Here is a 21,235-nt window from a genome sequence, read left to right as displayed (position 1 = left end):
CTTGGCGCGTTCTAAGGCCCCCAATTTTGTCCCCGTTGCCTGCGAGCTTTGCAGCCCCAAAGAATCAGAACTATGGAGACATTTAATTTTTGGCGGAAGGTCAGGGAAAGTATAAAGTACCACAGGAGTTGAGTTAAAAGTGAGATTTATTGTTTGTTTTATTATTTGCAATACGCAAGCCTCCCCTCCGTTAACAGTGCGCAAAAGTGCGCAGCATTTACATGAGATGTGACATGAGAAAAATATGTACATACACATATATGAGGTGAATAGAGAGAATTCAAAGATGACACCCAGCTTGTTCGCCACCCATGATGGTGAAGGTAGGGGTTAGGGTTACAGGTACACTGTACAATAACATTTATTTACAAAAAGACAATCGTATTGCAATTTTTTAAACCAGGATTTGTACTTCACAACCAGCTGTGCTTCTGGTGGACATGGCACAGTTGCAATGTTCGGTGGCAATGGATCACTGCTCAGCACAGAAACGTCCAAAATTCCAAATCTGTGCTTCTCTAACACAGCAACAATAAGGCCTTTCACAAAGTCGAACTGCATTTCATCATAGACTGGTTTGATCACCCATTGCTTACTTCGTTTTGAAAACACCTTAATGTAGCGAGGCATCCTTACTTTACCCCTAGTCCTAGATTGTTCACGTCCGACATTGCTGTTATGGGCCAAGACTGCTAGTAGAGTGCGATGTTTCATGCCCCGAAAGCTAAAATGCAAGTGCTTTGGCCTGTACTTTAGGCACATATTGTGGAACACCTCCAAATCTCCTGTGTGACAGAATTCTGTCAGTCCTCTCAAATCTCTTGATAGAGTTTTGTCAAACAATCTTCTCAATGGCTTTGTGTGTCGGTGAAGATGGAATCAACCACTTCTTCTTCCTTGCCTCCTCTGGGGACAAAGGGTCATGTTCACATTGGTGGAAATGTAGGTTTTCTGACCAGCGGTGAACGTTGGTACAGTGGTGCATCAGTGACCGCCATTTTTCAAGTAGTATTTCCACTGACCCTTCACAAGTTTTTGAACTCCACCAAAGATGGTTGGTGATAGACTGGGACCACTGCAAATTACTTTCCAAACCTTTTTTTTTTTCCTGCAGCTGAGATTTTCTTACTGATTGATTTAGCAAGATGCCATACGTCAAATTGATGATTAATAAGCGTGAACTGCTCTCTCATTGTCTTGGCAATTGAAACGTGTCTGTCCGTGGCTATGAGGTCGATGTGCATTCCCCTTGATTGTAGATATTCCACTGTTTTTATAAATCCTAGTTCCTTCATTGCCACAGAGGATGTACATTGTGTTACCTGCACGACCACCGAACTCACAATTTTGTTACTATCCATGTCCTGAAAGTGGTAGGTGCAGTACTTGGCAGAAAATCCAGGGCTGTCGCACTGTCCATCGCCAGCTAGCCTGAAACGTTTCCCTTCGAATGTACTTGCTAGAGACAATTGTTCAATTTTCCAAGCATCACTAATGGCCGGAAACAGATAATCGCGATGGTATATGTAGTACAGCGATTTAGAAATGAAATGGAGTCCCACAAACTGAAAGAAAGCCTCTAACTTTCTAAAACTGGAGCTACTAAAAAGTGATGCAGCTGCACACAGTAGATTGCCTGCTGGCATTTTCCCCAGCATCGTTTGTGCAGACCATGAGAACCTATGATTTAATCGACGGGCGGCATTTATTTTGACGTCACTGCCTTTTATTTGACGAGTTACGTTAATCAATGGCTTCCCACATACTTTCCCTCTAACTGAATGCCCATATTTCAGCATACTTATAATTTCCATCAAACAACTGTCGAATACAATGTATTTGCTCTCTTTCATTAGACTGTCATCCTGCGTCAATGTTGTTTCGGCCTGTGACGTTGCGGAGATTTCAACACATTGGAAAGTAATATCGCTGCTATCAAGTTCTGATGCGTCTATGGATGCTGCGGCTTGTTCATTCTCTGTCATTTCGACATCTGCTACTTTAACATTGGTGGGAGAACACAACAATGTCGACATGTTTTTGGGTGGCAATTTTTTGGCGGGTGTAGATTGTGTGAATTGATCTGCAGTTGCAGAGCTATCTTCAATACATTCAATATCATCTTCTTGTGGTGGTGCGGTCACACTGTAGCAATGGTCCAATGCAACTTTGCTGTATTCTCCAAACACAGTTAATTCATGTTCTGGCCATTGGACATGAGCATTTTGAGCCTGAACACGCCTCGCCTCAATTAATAGTTCCTCCATAGTGTACATGGTCTGGCAAGCAACATCTCTCATTCGCTTCACTGTCTGTGTATGTATAGTTCTGACACCCACGGGTAACTAGAGGAGAGATTGGAAAAGGGATGTTCAGTTTAAACACAAGATAAAGTGTAGTCCAATTGACTGGAAAAAAAATATAAAATAGTCCCCAGCACAAACATTTTTTAAAGTTATGAACTGTTTGTAACTAACCTTTTTTTTGTTTATTTTTCTTTGCAACTTTTTTGACTCTACCTTCGACATCTGCACGCTGTAGCTCCGATTCGTTTCCGCATGTCCTCCCTTCCTCTTGCGCTGCAACGACTATTTTCTGTATCTACATAGGCAGCACGGAATGAGGCTCCATCGTCTCCCTGAAACATAGTACTTTCATTACTATGTATCAAAATATTGTTAGCATAAAACACACGTGAGGACGAACACACAGGTACATCTCAATAGCCAAATGCGATTTAAACATTGTGTGCAACAATCAAACGACAAGTATTCGACCAGTGATGATCTATTTCGATGGAACTGTCAGTATCCATACCTCTGGCTCTGCATGGACTGCCATGAATGGTTGTATTGGAGAGGAGGCATCAGCATCTCCCTGAAACACAGTACTTGCATTAGTATGGTTTTCAATATTGGAAACATAACACACACTTGGGGTCGACGGCACAGGTACATATAAAGAGATAACCACAAATGATGCATTGTCTAAAACAATCAAGGAAAATATAAATATGCAGATTTCATCGACTTATTTCTCCAATTCCTTTACATCTGCATCATCACAATGGGATGTTGTGATTGTAGTGGAACCTCCGTCGTCTCCCTGAAACACAGCACTTGCGTTAATAGGGAAGAAAGTATAGCAAATGGAATCACGTTATATGATCACGCATGATGGAGCTGTCAGTATCCATACCTCGTGCTGCTGAAGAATATCTATGGATGTTGCAAATGTAGTGCGCACTTCCGAAAGCTGTTGCGCCGATTCGTATACGCATGGTCCCGCTTCCACTTCCCCTGGAATTACTTGAATGTCAGGCTCCGCATCAAGTGCAGGCTGAAACATAGTACTTGCATTAGTGAGGATTACAATAGTGAAAACATAACACGCACCTGGGGTTGACAGCACAGGTACATATCAACGGCTAACCACGAATGAAACATTGTGTAGGACAATCAAACAACAAGAATTCCAGCTCTGATGATGACGCTCAATGGAGCCGTCAGTATCCATACCTCCTGCTGGTGAAGAACATCTAGAAATGTTGTAGATGTGGCGGACGCTTCAGCATCTCCCTGAAAGACAGTACTTGCATTAGTATGGATAACACGAACTATAACTGAAAACAAACACCAGTGGACGATAACTAAGGTGTATATCAATTGGAAAGCACTAACCAAACATTCGGTAAAATAATTACACAATAGAATAAAACTATTACTTGACGTGCATAAAACAAGTCTGTAGCGGATTAGCCTAGTAAGATTACCTGATACGCGCTATAAGTGGTTGATGACTGCGACCACGTCAAGGATGTAGAATGTTCTTGCCTCAGATTCAATGGATAGTCAAGAAGTTGTAAAGGTAAATTAATGATTGATAATGAAATGCCAATATTAAAAATAGCCATGTAAGGCGACTGAATACTTGAAAAATGCTCAATACAGCACAGTACCTTGTTCCCATATATATACATTTAGTTTGTGGGTTATGAAATCGAAAAAGAATATATTGATAAATGTCATTATTCAAAAAGCTATACACTCATATCAATATCAAAATTATTACAAGGGATAGAACACCTACAATATCAATTAATCCATTTGGCTACCTACACACTACCGCAAGGCCTAAAGCTAAATTCGGACACTTGACTCACCGGTGGCGGAATGTGGACGAATAGAGTGGGAATAGCGTTTTCGAGCAATTTCTGTGTCGTTCGCCGTTTATTCTTCTTTGTCACCCAAGATGTTGTGTACATGTCCAAGGAAAAGTGCCGGCTGCAGATGCGGTATCGATCACCCCTCTTGTCCTGTAAGACTTGTTTGACTCTACTTTCCAGCTCATCCAGTGGATATCTGCAATGTCTGACCCATTCTCTTATTCGATCAACAGTTTTCGGGAATACATGCATTGTAGTGCCTTCAGATTTCGCATGGGTCTTCGAAGGGCAACCGCTAATCGAACAGGCAGGCATTGTTGATAAATCTGAAAAGTAAATATCGACATTATTATACAATCTTCATGAATAAAGATTTGATACAAAGTAAATGAATCATACAATGATCAATGCAAGGTTTGATTTGGTCGCCGGAACTATACCAGTTCATTATGTGCGGCTTAGTATTTGCATAAGTTGCAGAAATGTATAAATGATGTGACTAAAATCTGAACATGTGACTCGTCCCTTGGATGTTCTGTCTTGCACGAGAAGGAAACATGCTTACATTGTAGACTGGACCCCCGAAGGATGCAATTCGATGACAATAGACAAAGATGAAAATAAATAGATCTATTGATAGCATAGCAATGGAAACTCAAGTCAATAGCAATGAGACCAATGAACATAGCACTATTGTGTACTCTACTCGCAAATAGATAGAAATTTAAAAATCTGCGAAATATGACTAGGATACATGGCCTTACCTTGACCAACAAACAGTTGGATTCAGCAAGCAGAGCAGTATGTTGCAGGAGAATAGGTGGGTGGCCACAGGTAGCACACTGATGGTTTTGCTCTAAGCGGTCACAGAAGTTCACGGATAGCACGACGACGAGCAGATTAGCATAGATCTCAGTGGTTGCCAGGTAGCACGTTCAGGAGTTGACTTGCAAAGCACAAAGATGTTCTCATGAGACATATAAAGTGGTTTAAAAATGATTAGAAACGGGTGTGTTTGTGAATGAATGACGTATGTATGCTGTGGTTTTAGGGGGGAGGCCTGCTTCAAGGGGAGGCCTGGCTGGAGACACGGGGTCTGAGGAGGCCATGTGAGCGATGGCCCCTGGGCGTGGGATACCTTTTGAAGTGTACATGCTGTTTGGCACCTTGGCCGTTCGCGCCTGTGACAGCCCCTCCATGCCAGCGCTCATCCCCGGGTGCGAACCGCCTTTGATAGAGGGGGTGGGATGGAGGGGCCTGGAGCGTGCAGATAAGGTACGGGAAGACTACTGAATGGAGACACACTTATGTGGATTGCAGGGGGGCGGCCTGCTTCAAGGGGAGGCCTGGCTGGAGACACGGGGTCTGAGGAGGCCATGTGACCGATGGCCCCTTGGCGTGGGATACCTTTTGAAGTGTACATGTAGTTTGGCACCTTGGCCGTTCGTGACCCAGACAACCCCACATGCCAGCGCTCATCCACGGGTGCGAACTGCCTTTGATAGTATATCGTTGCTTATCAACAACAAATGCCACATACCGGAGATGCTTGTGAGCACAGACCCACACTTCAACCGGTGTATTATAGTGGTCAAGACCCTTAACCTAAGGCCTGTATAATCCAATGGTAATTGTTAGTATAGATATATGTGTGACTTTTATAGAGACATAACCTACTGAAAGACTTTGAACAAGTGTTATTTAGTGCATGCATTACCGAGAATATGTTATGTTAGCTTAGATAGATAGTGACCACCCTACTTCACAGCGACCAGACCTTCACCCATTCGGAGCACAGATGTCTGACGTCCATCCTTGAATGGAGACACACTTGATTCATTTAAAAAAAAATCGAAACAACCGTTGTTAAAATATATGTGGTGTTTTATTTTGTATCTTATTTTAATGACACAAAAATACAAGACTTTAAAGATTATACAGGTCAGGTTGCAGCACAGCGAGAGAAAATCCCCTGTACTGACCGCTGTCACTCGGGAACGTTTCTCTTATGGCACGAACGGTACAGGCGGGTATCACTCTTCGAACGCGGTGTCCAAGGCTCCCGTGGAGCCACCATGTAAAGGAACGATAGGCCACCAGCCTGTACCACCTGTGAAAAGGAATGAAACAAACTGTTTTTAAATGACCAAGATAAGTTTAATAAACGATTGTTGTCAATGACAATTCTTGTAACTAATGGCATTCTGCATGGACAAATGCTATCTAGACAATGCACACTATTGAACGACTTTCATGCGTTACTGTGATATGAATATATAATTTTAGATATAGTAGAAGAACATGAAATGGGAGTGGCATGACAAGCAGAGTATACTTACTCGTTACTCGGATTACGAGGACGAACAGTTGCACGAAGTTCGTGCATAAGCACCATCATTATTCTCAACACGGCCCGTGTGAGGCAGGCTGCCCTGAAGTCTGGCAGCTCGATGATGCATTGCGGTCGTGGCTCGCCTTCTGAAATGCAGGCCAGGCATCCCGAGTTTTCTCGGCAGCAGCAGTTCTCGTCCTCGGTTGGCATTAGCTCGCACCGATTGCATGTGCACCAGGTGGAGACGCCTTCCATGCGACTAGGCCCAGGCTCTTCATCTGTTGAATCGTCCTCCCAACTGCCGTCCGCATCCCCATCGTTTTCGCGTGCTTCCCTTTCCAGTAGTTCCTCCTCGGTATACTCGGGCTCGTTCATGTAGGGCATTATTGTAGCCATTGTGTGGTAAACAAAGTAAAATAATTTACAGAGATGGTACAGGTGTTCACACGGGCTACAAGCGGCGAAGGTAGCTGACCAGAGCACAGAAACGAGTCACAGAATACTCAAAGTAACACAGAGAGAGGAAAGGAATCGAAAATCTGCTGCTGTGTGTTGGGAAACGATCTGTTTATACTTATTGAGGAAAGAGGCGTCCTGCCATTTCTATGGCGACACGTCATTAGCTGAGGCGCAGCGATTGTTGACATGAGACGTGCTTTGGCGTTGGGAAATGCGCGGTACGAGTCTGCTGATGACAGGCTCAGGGGCGGGGGATTCGATTTAGTGCCGCAGAAGCAGGTCAGCCAGGGAGATGCGGCAGGTGATAGGATTATCACAAAATGGCGGCTCCCTGGTGCCTGTTTTCGCGTGCGTTTAATGGACGAAAACTCGGGTAAGGTCCATAGGAAAGTTTTCTAAAATCGAGCCACTTAGGCTTAAGAAAACATGGCCGACCCGTAGGGACTATAACATTTTTTACTGGACCATGCCTTTAAGTAATGTATGCCATATAGTGCCAGTCGCACTAAACAGAATGTTTTTTCAGACATTACTGTTCTATAGCAATATTTTCCTCGTCAAAATAGCAGTGCAGGCATTGTATAGGCACTATGGAAGATGATTTCAGAATAAGTAAAGCCATTGACTAGCAGAGTTAACTCGTTTTCACTTCAGGTATTCCTGCTTGGCCTGCCGTATGAGGGGAAAGGTTGACTCAGGACCAAATCAATACATTTTTAAGCAGCAATGTCCAAAAAATAGAAAAGCATTTGCATGGTTAGCCAACCAAGGTTTGAGCACCAGGAGAATTGCATAATTCATCAGACATCGACATATTTTGAGGGCGATTTTGGAAATGGCATCACTCTTCCTTTGACCCTCATGCACATGTTTGACCTTTTATAACCCCCTTTTATGCTGCTTCTTTTTAAAAGTATCTCTTTTGAAAAGTAGCAGATTTTAATGTACTGATTGATAGCAGACATGCAACATAGTATTGCGACTAGCAGAAGTTAAAGGAAATCAGTGGTTGGGTTGAGTTACCTGCAGAGATTTCAATGCAACATACCAGTGTTACGAACTGCAACCTAAGGTTTTTCATTGCTACCCGTAAACTGTTACTTTTGATTACAGACCACCATGAGTAGACTAGGATTTAAGGGTTTTAGCAGACAGAGCAGTAGAGTGATGAGAGTTGGTTGGGAAGATGATGAATATATTATAAATAACTAACGGTGGGTGGAGTTATAATTGTACCTGTTCAGATGAATGTATTATGTACATATACAATGTTGTATTAATGAAAATTAACACAGTAAGGGATGGAACGGAGTACAAGCTATGCGTAAACAAATCTCAAATTGAATATATTTAACATTCATAAATACAATGAGATTGGAAACCTTTAGTTGGCCGTGAAATTATAATGTTGCTTTGCTACTCTTCAATATGATGTTCTAGCCCACATACTATTTTCTTTTATCAGAATTTATCGCGGGGCTTTGTGGATCCTTGGGGAGTACTGCAGCACAAAGGATGACATTCAAAGTGTGATGACTGAGGTCCGCAGATCTTTGGGAGAGGTACAGTATATGATTGATTTTTCTTGTGATTTCATTTTTCTTCTTTCTTTTGGGAACACACTCTATGTTCTTGCTACTGTTTCAGATATCTCGCAAACATTTTGGTTTACCCTAAATTGTTGTATGAAACAGTTGCAGAAAAAACATGTTTCGGACTACGTAAAGCTGCAGGGATGTTAAATCCAAAATTCATGTTCATAAAAAAAAAAAAAATCTTAGGTCAGAGCATAGAAACTGAACGTTGGAATATTCAGGCGTCTAGTTAACTTCAATAAAGGTGTGGCCCATGATATACTCTTACATCCCGTCCCCTTTCCTGCATACTGCATGGGCGTCACTCGCTAGGGACGGGAGACGGAACCTTTTCACCAGAAAAACCTTCTTCCCCTTTAAATTTAGGGGGTGTGGCCCTGGGACCATGGGCTCCCCTGACTCCTCCACCGGCGTCAGTCTTCTTTTCTGCGTCAACGGGAACGGTCCGCTTTCACCAGTGCTCCTGGGTTAGGCCTCCGACCTTGTAATTCCACGCACTGTTTCCCGGAGAAGTGTTTCTTTTTGTCTTCTTCCCGTCTTTAATCAGATACCTCTGTCCTCTGGTGCACGCTAATTCCCAGCACAGTTCGACGTCAGCCTGCAAGGGATTCTTCCCAAAGTCTGACCCCCACGCGCTCCGCCTCCGCTGCCTTGGCCCTGACCACGGCTGGGAGTCCTGTACCGCGTGCATTGTGCTTACAATGCGTGCTGATGAACAGGTTAGCCCGGGGGAGGGAGCTCTTCGGAAGTTCCTCCAGAGGACTCAAAGGAATTCGTGAGGACAAGTCCAGGCCCAAGGTAGGGGCACTGTTTGCATCCGCACAAAGAGCGGGAAGGACCTTTCAGGTTCTTGTACCAGTGCAGGTACCAAGGCTACTACAGCTACTGGCCGTCAGGCCGGGGGTCGCTAGATCCTACTGGTTACTGCGCTAAAGGGCCACAAGACTCTATTATCGGGTCTACACCCGAGGGGCTATCTCCTAATATTGGACAGAGGACCTAGGGGATGCCTGTACGCACCACGTACCCTGCAAAGGGACTCCTCCCCCAGGAGGCACAAGAGCAGGAGGGAACTTTCAGGTCCTGGTACCAGTGGAAGCACAGAGGCTGCTGCAGCTACCGGCCGTCAGGCCGAGGGGTCACCAGATCCTTGTAATATTCTTTTGTGTTGTCTGGAATAGTTATACACATCTACATTCTGCTGTTCCACAGACCCAAGGACACTAAAGAAACACTGGCTGAGACTCCAATGGATCTTCAGCCAATAAATGAGTTCCCACTTGCCATATGTACTTCTCCCTCAGGGATGACGGCTAAGGTGGCAGTGTGGACCCCTGAAAGTTTACCCCACAAGCATAACATTTACCAAATGTTTTCAGGAATGGGAGTTTCAAAGGGATTGTGTCCTCCAACGTATTCCACATCTTTCACATGTAATGTCCACAGCTGTGCACTTCGTAAACTTTTTCGGCAGAGGGCGTCCTGCGTTGATGATGTCGGGTTCATGTCCCTTGAAGGCATCCGTCGAGGGTGACGTTACCGGATGTTATAAATGGGACGCACGACGCCTGTAGCCTCAGTTCCGATTTTTCCACAAACGTGTTTGCTTCGAGAACTCGGCGTGCCTCGTGTGTTTTATCAGAGATGTATTTTTCTTTCGACCCCTCCGAGACTACGGTCTGGCTTCAAGACTTGCCGGGACTGCAAGTTGAAAATGTCGATCACCGACCCGCATCGCATTTGTTTGTGGTGCTTGGACGAGAGTCATGACACCGACGACTGTTCCAAATGCCAGTCGCTGACTGCCAAGGTCTTGCGGCACTGTAAGCGGGAAGCTCCAGGTAACTAGGGTTCTAAGCCCAGTAAGTCCAGTACATCTAAATCGAAAACCAAAGGGGTGTCAAACGACCAATCGAGGGCCGACTCCCCGTGTCAGGAGGAGGCCCGGGGTTCTCAGTCCCAGAGTGGTTCCCGCCATTCTTCTTCCTCGTCTCGGCGTTCTCGGAAGGGCCTCCCTCGACGCCTTCGGGTATTTTAGCCTCCAACTTACCATTTGAGTATCCTGATCTGCTGGATCCTCCAAGGAAGGCTACGGCGAAGTCTGTGAACCTTATTGGACTCCAGGCCCTCTTCTGTCCCCAGGCCAGGTTTTCACCTCCATCTGGACGACCTATATGAAGAGGAAGAAAGGTCTGATTTTGAGGACCCTTTTGAGCAGCATGTGGCTCCAGTCTTTTCTGGGGACAGTCAATTGGAGGAGTTGAGGCAAACCCTTCATGATGACAGTGGGTTGGAAACTTCTCTGGAAGTGCAATTTGCCAGGCCTGAGCCTGGGGCTCATGCTGAGTCTTCGTACGGGCGGCTCATGGCTAGGGTCTCGGAGTATCTGGGATAGTCAAGTCCTCCTGAAGACTTTGTGCAGGATGATCTAACGGACATTTTAGATCAAGGTCCGTCCTCTGACCCGGTGTTACCTTTTCATCTCACTTTACAGAAAAGGGTGGCAGCTGCTTGGAAGTCACCGGAATCTCTTCCGGCTGTTAATAAATCACTGACAAAGTGCCGCCCTTCCGTTAGCGACCCCAGCTATTTATCCACTCACCCCACTCCTGAGAGTTTGGTGCTCAGGCGGCTACGGCCACCTCCTGATAGGGACGACAAACGCTTCGACAGTTGGGCTCAAAAGGTATTTTTTGTGGGGAGCATGGCATTGAAATCCTCCAACTCCACTTGTGCCTTAGCAAGGTTCTCACACAGTCTGTGAACAGTTTTTGTAGCGGCTGAGCATATTCCCAGGGGGGAAGAAAGGGATGGTTTCCTTGTTATCGTGCAAGATGGCAAGGATGCCATGTGCGAATCCCTTCAATCGGGTTTGGATACGGCTGACCGTGTTAGCTGGTCCATGGCTGCGAGCACCATTACACGCAGACTTGCGTGGTTGCAGAAGTCTGGTTTTGCTCCGGATGTGCAAGCCCGTCTTCTGAACATGCCCTTTGATTGCGCACATTTGTTTGGCAACAAGGCTGACGAGAGTCTTGAGAGGTTGCAGACCTCGAAAGCTGCAGCAAAATCTTTAAGCGCAGCTGTGCGTCAACCTCCGCCTTTTCGTCCTAGGGGACAGCAGTGGAGCGGAGGTTCTTTTCTTTACTACTACTCCTTTGGTAGCACGAGAGGGGCCGCCAGTCAAAGCGGCCAGCGCAAAAGTACCCGTGGTGGTCGGGGAACTAGAGGTGCCAGAGCCGCTCAGGCAGCTGCCTCTTTGCCTTCAGGCACTGCCGCAGCTGCTCCAAAACTGTCATGAGGCCATGTCCCATGGTTTGCCAGTTGGGGGCAGGCTATCTCAGCATCTCGAAGAGTGGCGAGCCATTACTTTGGATGCGTGGGTTCTGGATACTATAGCCCATGGCTACTACCTTCCCTTCCTAAAGCGGCCGCCCTACAATCCACCGGGGAAATTCTTTAAAGCTTCCAGATCCGCTCCTTGTGCAGGAAATCTTAACCCTGCTGGAGAAAGGCGCTATAGAACTGATGCCTATAGCGGAGAGGAACAAGGGATGGTGTTCCCCTTATTTTTTTATCCCAAAGAAAGACGGGGGATTGAGACCCACCCTGGATTTGCTTTGGTTGAACAAACTTCTCAGGAAGGACAAGTTCAGGATGGTTTTCTCAAGTCCTCCAGGCCCTTCAACTTCAGCATTGGCTGGTGTCTCTGGACCTACAGGATGGTTACTTTCATGTGCCGATGCATTGGTTGGTGTCTCTGGACCTACAGGATGCTTACTTTCATGTGCCAATGCATTGGTTGGTGTCTCTGGACCTACAGGATGCTTACTTTCATGTGCCGATTCATCTCATTCACAGAAAGTAGCTGAGGTTTGCGGCTCGAGACTCCCTCTTTCAGTTTCGGGTCCTGCCGTTCGGATTGCCCTCCGCCCGAGCGTCTTCAACAAGCTAATGGTGGTGGCAGCGTACCTCAGGCAAGGGTGGATTCACGTCTACCCCTACCTGGACGACTGACTGATCCAGGCGCGCTCTCCCGAGCAAGCATTGGATCACCTCGGTCTCACCTGCCGCTCCCTCTACACACTGGGCTTCTCCCTCAATTTCAAGAAGTCACATCTGACACCTTCCCAACAGCTCCAGTACATCGGAGCTGTGTTTGTGTTACACGTCCTTGGGGAAGTGCTCGCCTTCCAAGGTGAGGGCTCATCACATTGTGCAGCTGGTGGACAAGTTTCAACATGCCCAGAGTCTCCCGGCTTTCGAATTCTTAAGGCTGCTCGACCTCATGGCATCCTGCATTTTTCTGGTGCCAGAGGACAGGATGAGATCCCTGCAATGGGTCCTCAAGAAGCAGTGGTCGCAGTTCTCAGGCAAGATGTCAGATCCCGTTCAGGTTCCACTCTCGGTCTCCCAGTATCTTCTGTGGTGGTCCAACAAAGGGAACCTGATGAAGGGGGAGCCATTTTGGCAACCATGGCCGGAGGTGACTGTAGTGACGGATGCTTCCCTCACAGGATGGGGTGCTCATGCCGACGACTTGACGGCGAGCGGTTGTTGGTCTCTGTCAGAGTCCAGACTCCACATCAACCCGTAAGAGCTGAGGGCCATCAGGCTAGCCCTGAAGGCTTTTCTGCAGTCTGTCCGGTGGAAAAGTGTCCTGATCATGACGGACAACACAGTGGCCATGCATTACCCCAACAGAAAAGGGGGGGGGGGGGAGTAGGGTCACTCCCGTTGTGCAGAGAGGCAATGCAGTTCTGGTTCTGGGCCATCCAGCAGGGAATCTCGATCCCCGCAGTTCATCTGGCCGGAGAAGAAAATGTGGCGGCGGACGCTCTGACGAGGCAGAGGGCAGTCTCTCACGTGTGTGAGTTGGCTCAGGAAGTCCTTCAGGAGATCTTTGCCCTTTGGGGAACCCCATAAGGGCAAAAAAATCCTGGATGTCCTCTCACTTCCTTACACTTAATGCTGAAAAAACTGAACTCCTTTTCTTCCCTGCCAACACTCTTCCTCCTCCCTCCCCTGCCCCTCCCATTCTCTTTCCCCCCTCCCAGCTCTCCTTCTCACCCCATACCCGTAACCTTGGTCTTCATATTGACCCTCACCTCTCTCTATCTCACCACATATCTCTTACTGCCAAGTCTTGTCGCTTTCACCTCTACAACATCCGTAAAATTCGACCCTCCTTACCTTTCACGCTACTAAACTCTTAATCTCCTCCCTCATCTTCTCCAGACTCTTCTACTGTTCCTCCCTTCCACTCTGCCATCCGCTCACTCTGCCTTCTCTCACTTATTGATTCCACCTCCTCTTCTCTCACCTCTCTAGATTGGCTCTCTTTTCACTCCCAGCTCAAATTCAAGTTCCTGTCTTGTTTTCAAATCCTTCTATGGTCTTGCCCGCCCCCCACCTCTCCTCCCTTCTTACTTTCTATACCCCTTCTCATTCTCTCCGCTCTGCTAATCTTTTCCTACTGTCTCCTCCTCCACCACCCTGTGCCCACTCTCGCTTCCGCTCTTTCCAACTTCTTGCTCCCTTCCACTGGAACCGCCTCCCCTCCACATCCGCTCTTCTCCCGCCTACCTTTCCTTTCGCTCTTCTCTAAAATCTTATCTTTTTCACTCCCCTCCCTAACACCCTTCGCTTCCTCTCCTTTTCCCACCCCCTCATTCCTCACCTCTTACCCCTGCTCTTCCTTCCCCTCTCCATCCTCTCTACCTCTTCTTCCCCACCCCCTGCCCTCATCTAGTCTTATTCTTTCCTCTCTTCTTCCTCACACCTTCTTGCCTTTCATCTTACTTCCACTCTTACCTCCACTAATAACTACCATTCCCTCGCACACCTATGCCCCTCCCTTCTCCCTCCTCACTTCAACAATATTGTAAATTGTTCCTTATACTGTTTTCGAGTTGTGATTCAATTGTCATTTTATGCTTGTTGTATTTTTGCTTGTTCTCATGTAAAGCACTTTGGATTAAAGGGCTATATAAATTCAATTAAATACAAAATACAAAAGTGGATCTCTTCGCCACCAGTGCCAACCAGAAGTGCGAGAGATTCTGCCCAAGGGAATTTCCTCTGAGAGGAGCTTTAGGAGACACGTTTGTGGTGGATTGGTCATTCCCACTGCTGTACGAGTTTTGTCCAGTCCCCGTCATTCCTCAAGTGTTGCAGAGGTTACGGAGGGTCGGTTCCCACATCATCCTCATTGCTCCGCATTGGGCCAGGAGAGCGTGGTACCCGGACCTTCTAGAAATGTACATCTGCCCTCCATGCCGTCTTCCCTACCGAGAGAATTTGCTCTTGCGCAAGGGGGGGGGGGGCAGTTTCTCCATCCAGACGTCAAGACTCTCAACCTTCACGCTTGGTATCTGAAAGGTTGAGGTATAAGGATTGGGACCTCCCGGATGACGTGATGGAGGTGTTGCTTTCGGCCAGGCGGTCTGCAACAAAGTCCATGACCGTTGGCATAAGTTCTGCGAATGGTGCAGAGGTCACAATGTTGATCCTTTTCAGTGCTCCATTCCTATGGTTTTGTCTTTCTTACTTTCTTTGGCCTACGGGGGCCTTCAAGTGGGTATAATTAAGGGTTACCTGGCGGCGCTGTCTATCTTTAAGCGCTCGCCTGAAGATGTAATGCTCACCTGACTCCCACGGAGGCGCTGGCCTGGTTCGCGCTGCTGTGACCGCTTCTAAGGTGATGCGCAGGGTTCGGAAGACGGACCGGGCCCCCAAATCTGGCTTGCAGAAGTATCCTTCTGTAGGCGAAAATAGGGGATTAACTGTCTGCGGGGTAATGCAATCAGCCTCCCACTTTCCCCTCTCACCCTCCTCGAAACCCTTCTGTGATTCCTCGTAGCGTCTCACCTTAGGGCCTGGAAGGTCGAGCTCTCCATCCTGCTTCTGATGCAGGGGCGCGTTGGTATCCAGTTACTTCACTGGATTTTCGGATTGGTGAGAACCAAACTTGCTTGGCTTCCAGGTAAGTTTTTTGATAAGAGGTTCCCCTTATGTCCATGCATTAATGTATTAATGCTAGTGTCTTTTTCCCCATAGGGGCCAGGGCATGGAATGCCGGGGAACAGGCACCGACCCGAGATGAGAGGTGAAATCCTTGTAGAAATCAGGTAAGATGAGCGTTTTTTGGTAATGTCTTTTCATTCCCTCATTAACGCTGATGTCTCTTTTTCCCCTTAGGGGCCGGGGTCCGGAAATGCCAGGATGCGGCGCGGACCCGAAATGAGGGAATGAATCAACAGGTAAGTCTTAACATGGAGATTTAGCTTTCCTTATTCCCTTCTCGCTCTCACCTTTTGTTCTGGTCTTTTTCTCCCTAGGCGCTGGTGCGTGACTGCGAATCCGGATGATCGCTGCTGAACATGGAGGCGCCCTGTAAAGATGAGTGGAATGCGGCGCTGCAGCGATCGACGCGATGAGCTTTTAAATAAGTCTTCCTTTTCAGGATTGTCGGTGAGATGTCTCCGGGATGCGGTTTTAGCAGGTAAGGACTTTTCCTTCTTCTGTTCTCTTCTTCTCTTCCTTTGCAGGTGATCCAGGATGCTGGCAGGCGTGGCAGAAGTCAGGATGCAGGAGCAGACACAGTGAGCGTCCAGCTGCAAGATGCAGAACAACGCGAAGCACGTGTGGCTGTTCGGGTGGGGTTTAAATAGCCTTGGAAGAAGTTCCAGGTATGTATCCTTCCTCCAATCAGGTATGTATCCTTCCCCGACCACGCCCGGATGGTAAATTAGTCCCACGGGTAAAGTAGTTCCTTTCAGGCCTCAAGGAGGCCGGGATCCTGCAGCATGGTCTGCATCAGGTAAGTGCACCCAAGCACTCCCATAATGAGCCTGGCGCCATAGGCGCCAGGACACTGTCCAAAGGGCCCCTATATGGGGTTGCTGGGTCCTTCCTTGGGGACTGGATGTCCGCTTTCGGGGACGCAGGGCTTGAACCGGCTCCCCGGGAGCGGGCATCATGACAGAAGAATGTTCTTACTTTAAGATTCCTTTGATTTCTCAGTTTCTTAAAGGACTGACTAATGTATTCCCGTCGTCCCCTTTCCAGGTGCAGGTTTGGGATTTGAACTTGGTTTTGAAATTTCTCATGGGTGCTCTGTTTGAACCTTAGCACTCCTGTCCTTTGAGATCACTGTCCTTCAAGGCTGTGTTCTTGTTTTCGGTTATTTCCGCTCGCAGAGTGAGTGAATTGCAGGCACTTTCATCTAAGCCACCCTTTAATGTGTTTCACAAGGACAGGGTTGTACTGCGGGTATGTGCCTCTTTTCTACCTAAAGTAGTATCTGAATATCATTTGAGTCAAAAGGTGGTTCTTCCATCTTTCTACCCTCCTCCTCATCCTGGTAAGGAAGAGGAGCGACTCCATCGGTTGGATCCTAGGGGAGCTCTGAGCTTTTACATTTCTAGGATATCCAGGGTCAGAGTGGACAATCAACTCTTTGTAGGATATGCTGGACACCGATTGGGCCAGGCTGTTACCAAACAGACCTTGTGCAGGTGGATTATCCTCACCATTATGGAGTGTTACCGATTGGCGGATAAGGACCCCTGAACGGTTGCAAGTTCATTCTACTAGGGGCGTCGCTACTTCCACAGCCCTCCAGCGGGGGTTCCTATTAGGAATATTTGTGATGCAGCCACATGGGCTTAAATACACACCTTTGTTAAACATTACTCCCTGGATACAATCCATGGTCAGGATATGGCCTTTGGAAAGGTGGTTCTTTATTCCGCAATCTGATTGGGTACTCTAAATTCTTTTCCCTCCTCCATTTACTGGTACTGCTTTGTCAAAGATGTGGAATATGTTGGAGGACACAGTCCATTCGAAGAACAATTTACTTACCAACTGGTAACATTCTTTCGACTGGATGTTCCTTCTCTTTCTATCAAAGGTAGTTCTGTAACCCTTAACCCATCCATCTAAGTTTTTCAAACGGTCTCACACCCAGGTAGCCCAAGACGTACTATGAGTCTTTTTTGAGGGTCCTTAACCTCTTAAGGTACTGAGAAGGACTTTTCACAAATCTAGCTATCAAAGCTAGTTTCACATTCTCGTACTCCAATCTTTCAAGTTCCCCCCACCTCCATTACAGCATCAGTTGCAACCTGGGGAAGCCTACGCTAAAGCCAAGGAATCTGATTCCCTGTGAGACCCTGAATGCCATGATTGTTTTCAAAAGCACCCAACTAATCCAAAATATAAAGTTTTGCATTGTACATGCTCACTGCTTCTTTGGGCAGGCGAGGTCTCTTCAGACTGGAAGACCTAGAAGACTCTGCGATAGAAACATTTTCAGGAGACTTTTTTTTTTTCTTCATTTCAAGAGCATGGTGCATTTCTAGTTCCCTGAGTTTGAAGTCCTGATGTTTGGCTTCAGCTTGAGCCTGTATTCTTTTGAATTCCAATTCAAGAGATGCATATTTTGGACTCAGTGATGGACCTTGCAGGGCCCAAGTGGACCTAGGTTGAGGCAAAAGGGCAGGCTGAGTCATAGAAGGGTTCCTATCCTGGGACTCTCTTCTAAGACATTAGAGTCAGACTCTGAATTATCATCATCCATATCCACATTTGCTGGAGTAATAGGAGTTATAGGCCTACTATCCAACCTTTGGTGATCTAACAACCTTGTAATCCAATCATTTTTCTTTCCTTTAACAGGGAGATTTCTGAATTTACACATCTTTCAGTTTTTCAACTCTTAGAATGAGCAGGGCTTCCTGCTTGAAGTTATCCATACTAGGCATGTTACAATTGCTATTTCTAGTGGCGCTTAGCCTTGTGAAGGTTTTTAGTTGAACAAAAGTAAAGCAATCACTCTATGTAACAACTGTACAATAGATGCCACCGCTGCCACCAGTGTTAGGCAAGATTGTATGCAGTACACTTTGGGTGCCCTACAATAACCATGACCTTCTGGCAATAGGGACCTAACCTTTGGTATAAGTCTGTACTACACAGGTTGGTAGTGTGGTCGAGCAGCCTGGCTTATCTCAAGAGTGGTTAATGTGAGCAGTAATATTGTGACACAGAGTGTCACAATACAGTTATGCAAATAAACACACTCAAGGATTCTTGATAAAACAATTATTAATTTGTTTCACAGTCGGTTATATAAGCCTTCAGAAAGGGAGCAAAACATGTAACACTTCAAAACACACTACGTTTCTCCAAATCAGATGGCACCCATTTGGGATGGCACACAGACACTTCCTACACCCTCAGGTGACTTAAATAGCTAGGACACTGTGGACATTGATTTATCACGGGTACATTTAGAGCAATAATGAGTTAGGGGAAAAAGATGGAATAGAGGAATAAAACCAAGGTTAACAAATAACTCCTTAACAGGCAAGTACTTTTAAACACCTTCCAAAGTCAGAGGTAAAGAGAAGTATCTCAAGGAGCCAGAACAGCCAATGTTAATTGCACAATGTCAAGGGGAGCTGAAGATCTTCTTTGCAGGTAGGTAAAAAGTCTTGCACAATGTTTATAGAAATGTTTGTAGAAAATAGAACACTTGAAGGGCCACAAACTGGGAGGCTTTTGACGGGCAACCCTTTAGCAACTCTGCAAGGTAACCAAGACAGGTCTCAACTGAGAGCAAGTAAGACTACACAACAAGAGCTAAGTTCTCTTAGACTTTACAGTACCTCTGGTTAGAAGAAATGGTTCCAGCTGGCTTCTGTTCCTGTGTAGCTCTGCAGATCTTGTTGTTCCTGGGCCTCAGTCTTGGGGACAAGAGGGAGGACGTCTGGGGACTCCTGCTCTGCAATGGAACGGTCAGCGGCAGCAATGGTCAAACTTCAATTCAGCGTCCTTCAGTGTTTCAGCTCCTTGCGTCTGACAGCAAATAGCAACACAGTGGTTCGCGGATACCACTTCAGAGTTTCCTCGCATCTGGGGTCCAGCACTCTGTTGAGGTGGCTCAGGCTTGGTCAGTCCTTCATCAGGGAAGTCTGCATGTTCTTCCTAGCGTTCAGGTCTGACTTAAAAGCAACACACACAATCTGGTGTTCCTCTCCCTGGCTCTTCGGTTCCAGAAGCAACTGCAGTGGAAATGCAACCAGCTTCGAGCGGATGTCCACACGGGCTTACTTTGGAGTTGATTGGTCCCACCAACTCAAAGGGAGAAGTCGTCCTTGCAGGGCTTCTGTAGTCGAGGCGAATTCGGAGCTTCAGCACAGCAGCAGGGCTTCACCGGCAAACCATCGGTCCAGGAGTTGCAGCAGGTGACTCTTCCAGGTTCTTCTTCGGATTCCTTCGTCCAGTGGTCGACTCTGCCTTCCAGGCCAAAAAGCCTTGCCTTTTATGCAGGATTCTCCCATTCATTCCAGCATAGCTGTCAATCACACAGCAGGGTGACTGTCCTTGCCGGACAGTCAGCCTTCCAATCATCTTTGGGTGCATTCCTGTAACCAAGGGGATTAAGCACAGGGAGTTTCGGGCACCTCCCTCACTTCCTGCCCCCGCCAGACATATTGGTGCCAGAGGCGGGCTTCACTCGTGAATCCTGCCAAAGACAAACTAACAAAGAGACCAAACCTGGTTTGGCATGCAGAGTGAACCTCCAGAAGGAACTTTCCAACATAAAATGGCAGAAAAGAAGACAGGCTGTGGTAAAACACACAATGGTAGTAAAAAGTGACCCACTGCCACCAGCCATTAACTGTAGAAAGGATCACATAAAAAATGTTACATGAGAATCTAGACAAAGGGGATGCTAAGTAACCCTTCCAGCACCCTATGGTAAGAGTGTGTGCTGGGTCTAGAAAGTTACAAATTGTAAGTAAAGTCAATTTCACTTCACTGCTCTTGGAAACAGTAGTTTCACCAAGAGAAGGTATTTAAACCCTTGGGAATTCCAAGAGACTTCCCTGTGCCACTGCACTGAAGGTGATGTGTGCCACAATGTAAAGGCAATGCCTATGGAGTTTGTCAGACTCCAAAGTTAAAAAGAACACAGAAATTAAATCACATTAAAATTACATGAGATAAAAAGTCCTAAAGTCCAGCAGAAGAGCTGGGGGTCTCTAAGGTAGAAGGGGATTAGCACATGTCTGAGAATTCTCCCTAACAGATTTCCCCAACCATCAGAAGTGGTACACTCGGAGCTGGCTCAGCTCAAACAAAAGAAAAGGCAGGTCGAGCATAATTGGCTTAAAGATTAAGTTCCTAAGACTAAAGAGAAATGAATGTGCAGGGATAGGGAATATAAAGGTCAGATTTTGGAACAAATAAATAGGGCTGGAAACGAAACTAAAGAACTTTTTTAACTTTTGAGAACCAGGGAAATCAAAGTATTAATCCAAATGGTGAGCATTGTTTAAGGGTTCAAAAGCTTTCGCAGACAACTGTTCTTGCTCAAACCAAAATATGGAAATAGTTGGACAAATTAAACATCTTAATTCCTAGTGAGGGTATCGGAAGTGGGCAACAAAAAATGGGGGCCTTTTTGTCCCCGCTAGGATCGAAGAAGCAGGAAACCGATGAATGTCGCCCTCCGTTCCGTCTCTTGGCTGTGACAGACCTGGAGGTTGAGGATATGTTGAAGGCTACGCATCCCACGAGTTGTCCGGGTGACCTTTTATCATCAAAGGTCATCCTGGAACACTGTGGTATTTTTGTTCGATTCTTGCGTAGATTTATCAATGCTTCTTT

At 46.5% G+C, this 21,235-nt stretch overlaps 1 protein-coding gene across 1 annotated transcript in view; it reads left to right on the top strand.

The window, feature by feature from the left end:
* Positions 1-21,235, top strand: part of COPB1 (COPI coat complex subunit beta 1) — an 821,662-nt gene that overhangs the window by 339,714 nt on the left and 460,713 nt on the right. Inside the window, exon 12 of the mRNA XM_069623734.1 lies at positions 8,422-8,518. Coding sequence (XP_069479835.1) covers positions 8,422-8,518 — 97 coding nt within the window. The remainder of the gene's footprint in view (positions 1-8,421; positions 8,519-21,235) is intronic.

Source organism: Ambystoma mexicanum, chromosome 11 (genome assembly GCF_040938575.1).
Source record: "Ambystoma mexicanum isolate Mex_15411 chromosome 11, UKY_AmexF1_1, whole genome shotgun sequence".
Lineage (NCBI taxonomy): Eukaryota > Metazoa > Chordata > Amphibia > Caudata > Ambystomatidae > Ambystoma > Ambystoma mexicanum.
Note: the sequence above shows the minus strand (reverse complement) of the source record. Positions and strands in the feature narration are given on the sequence as shown.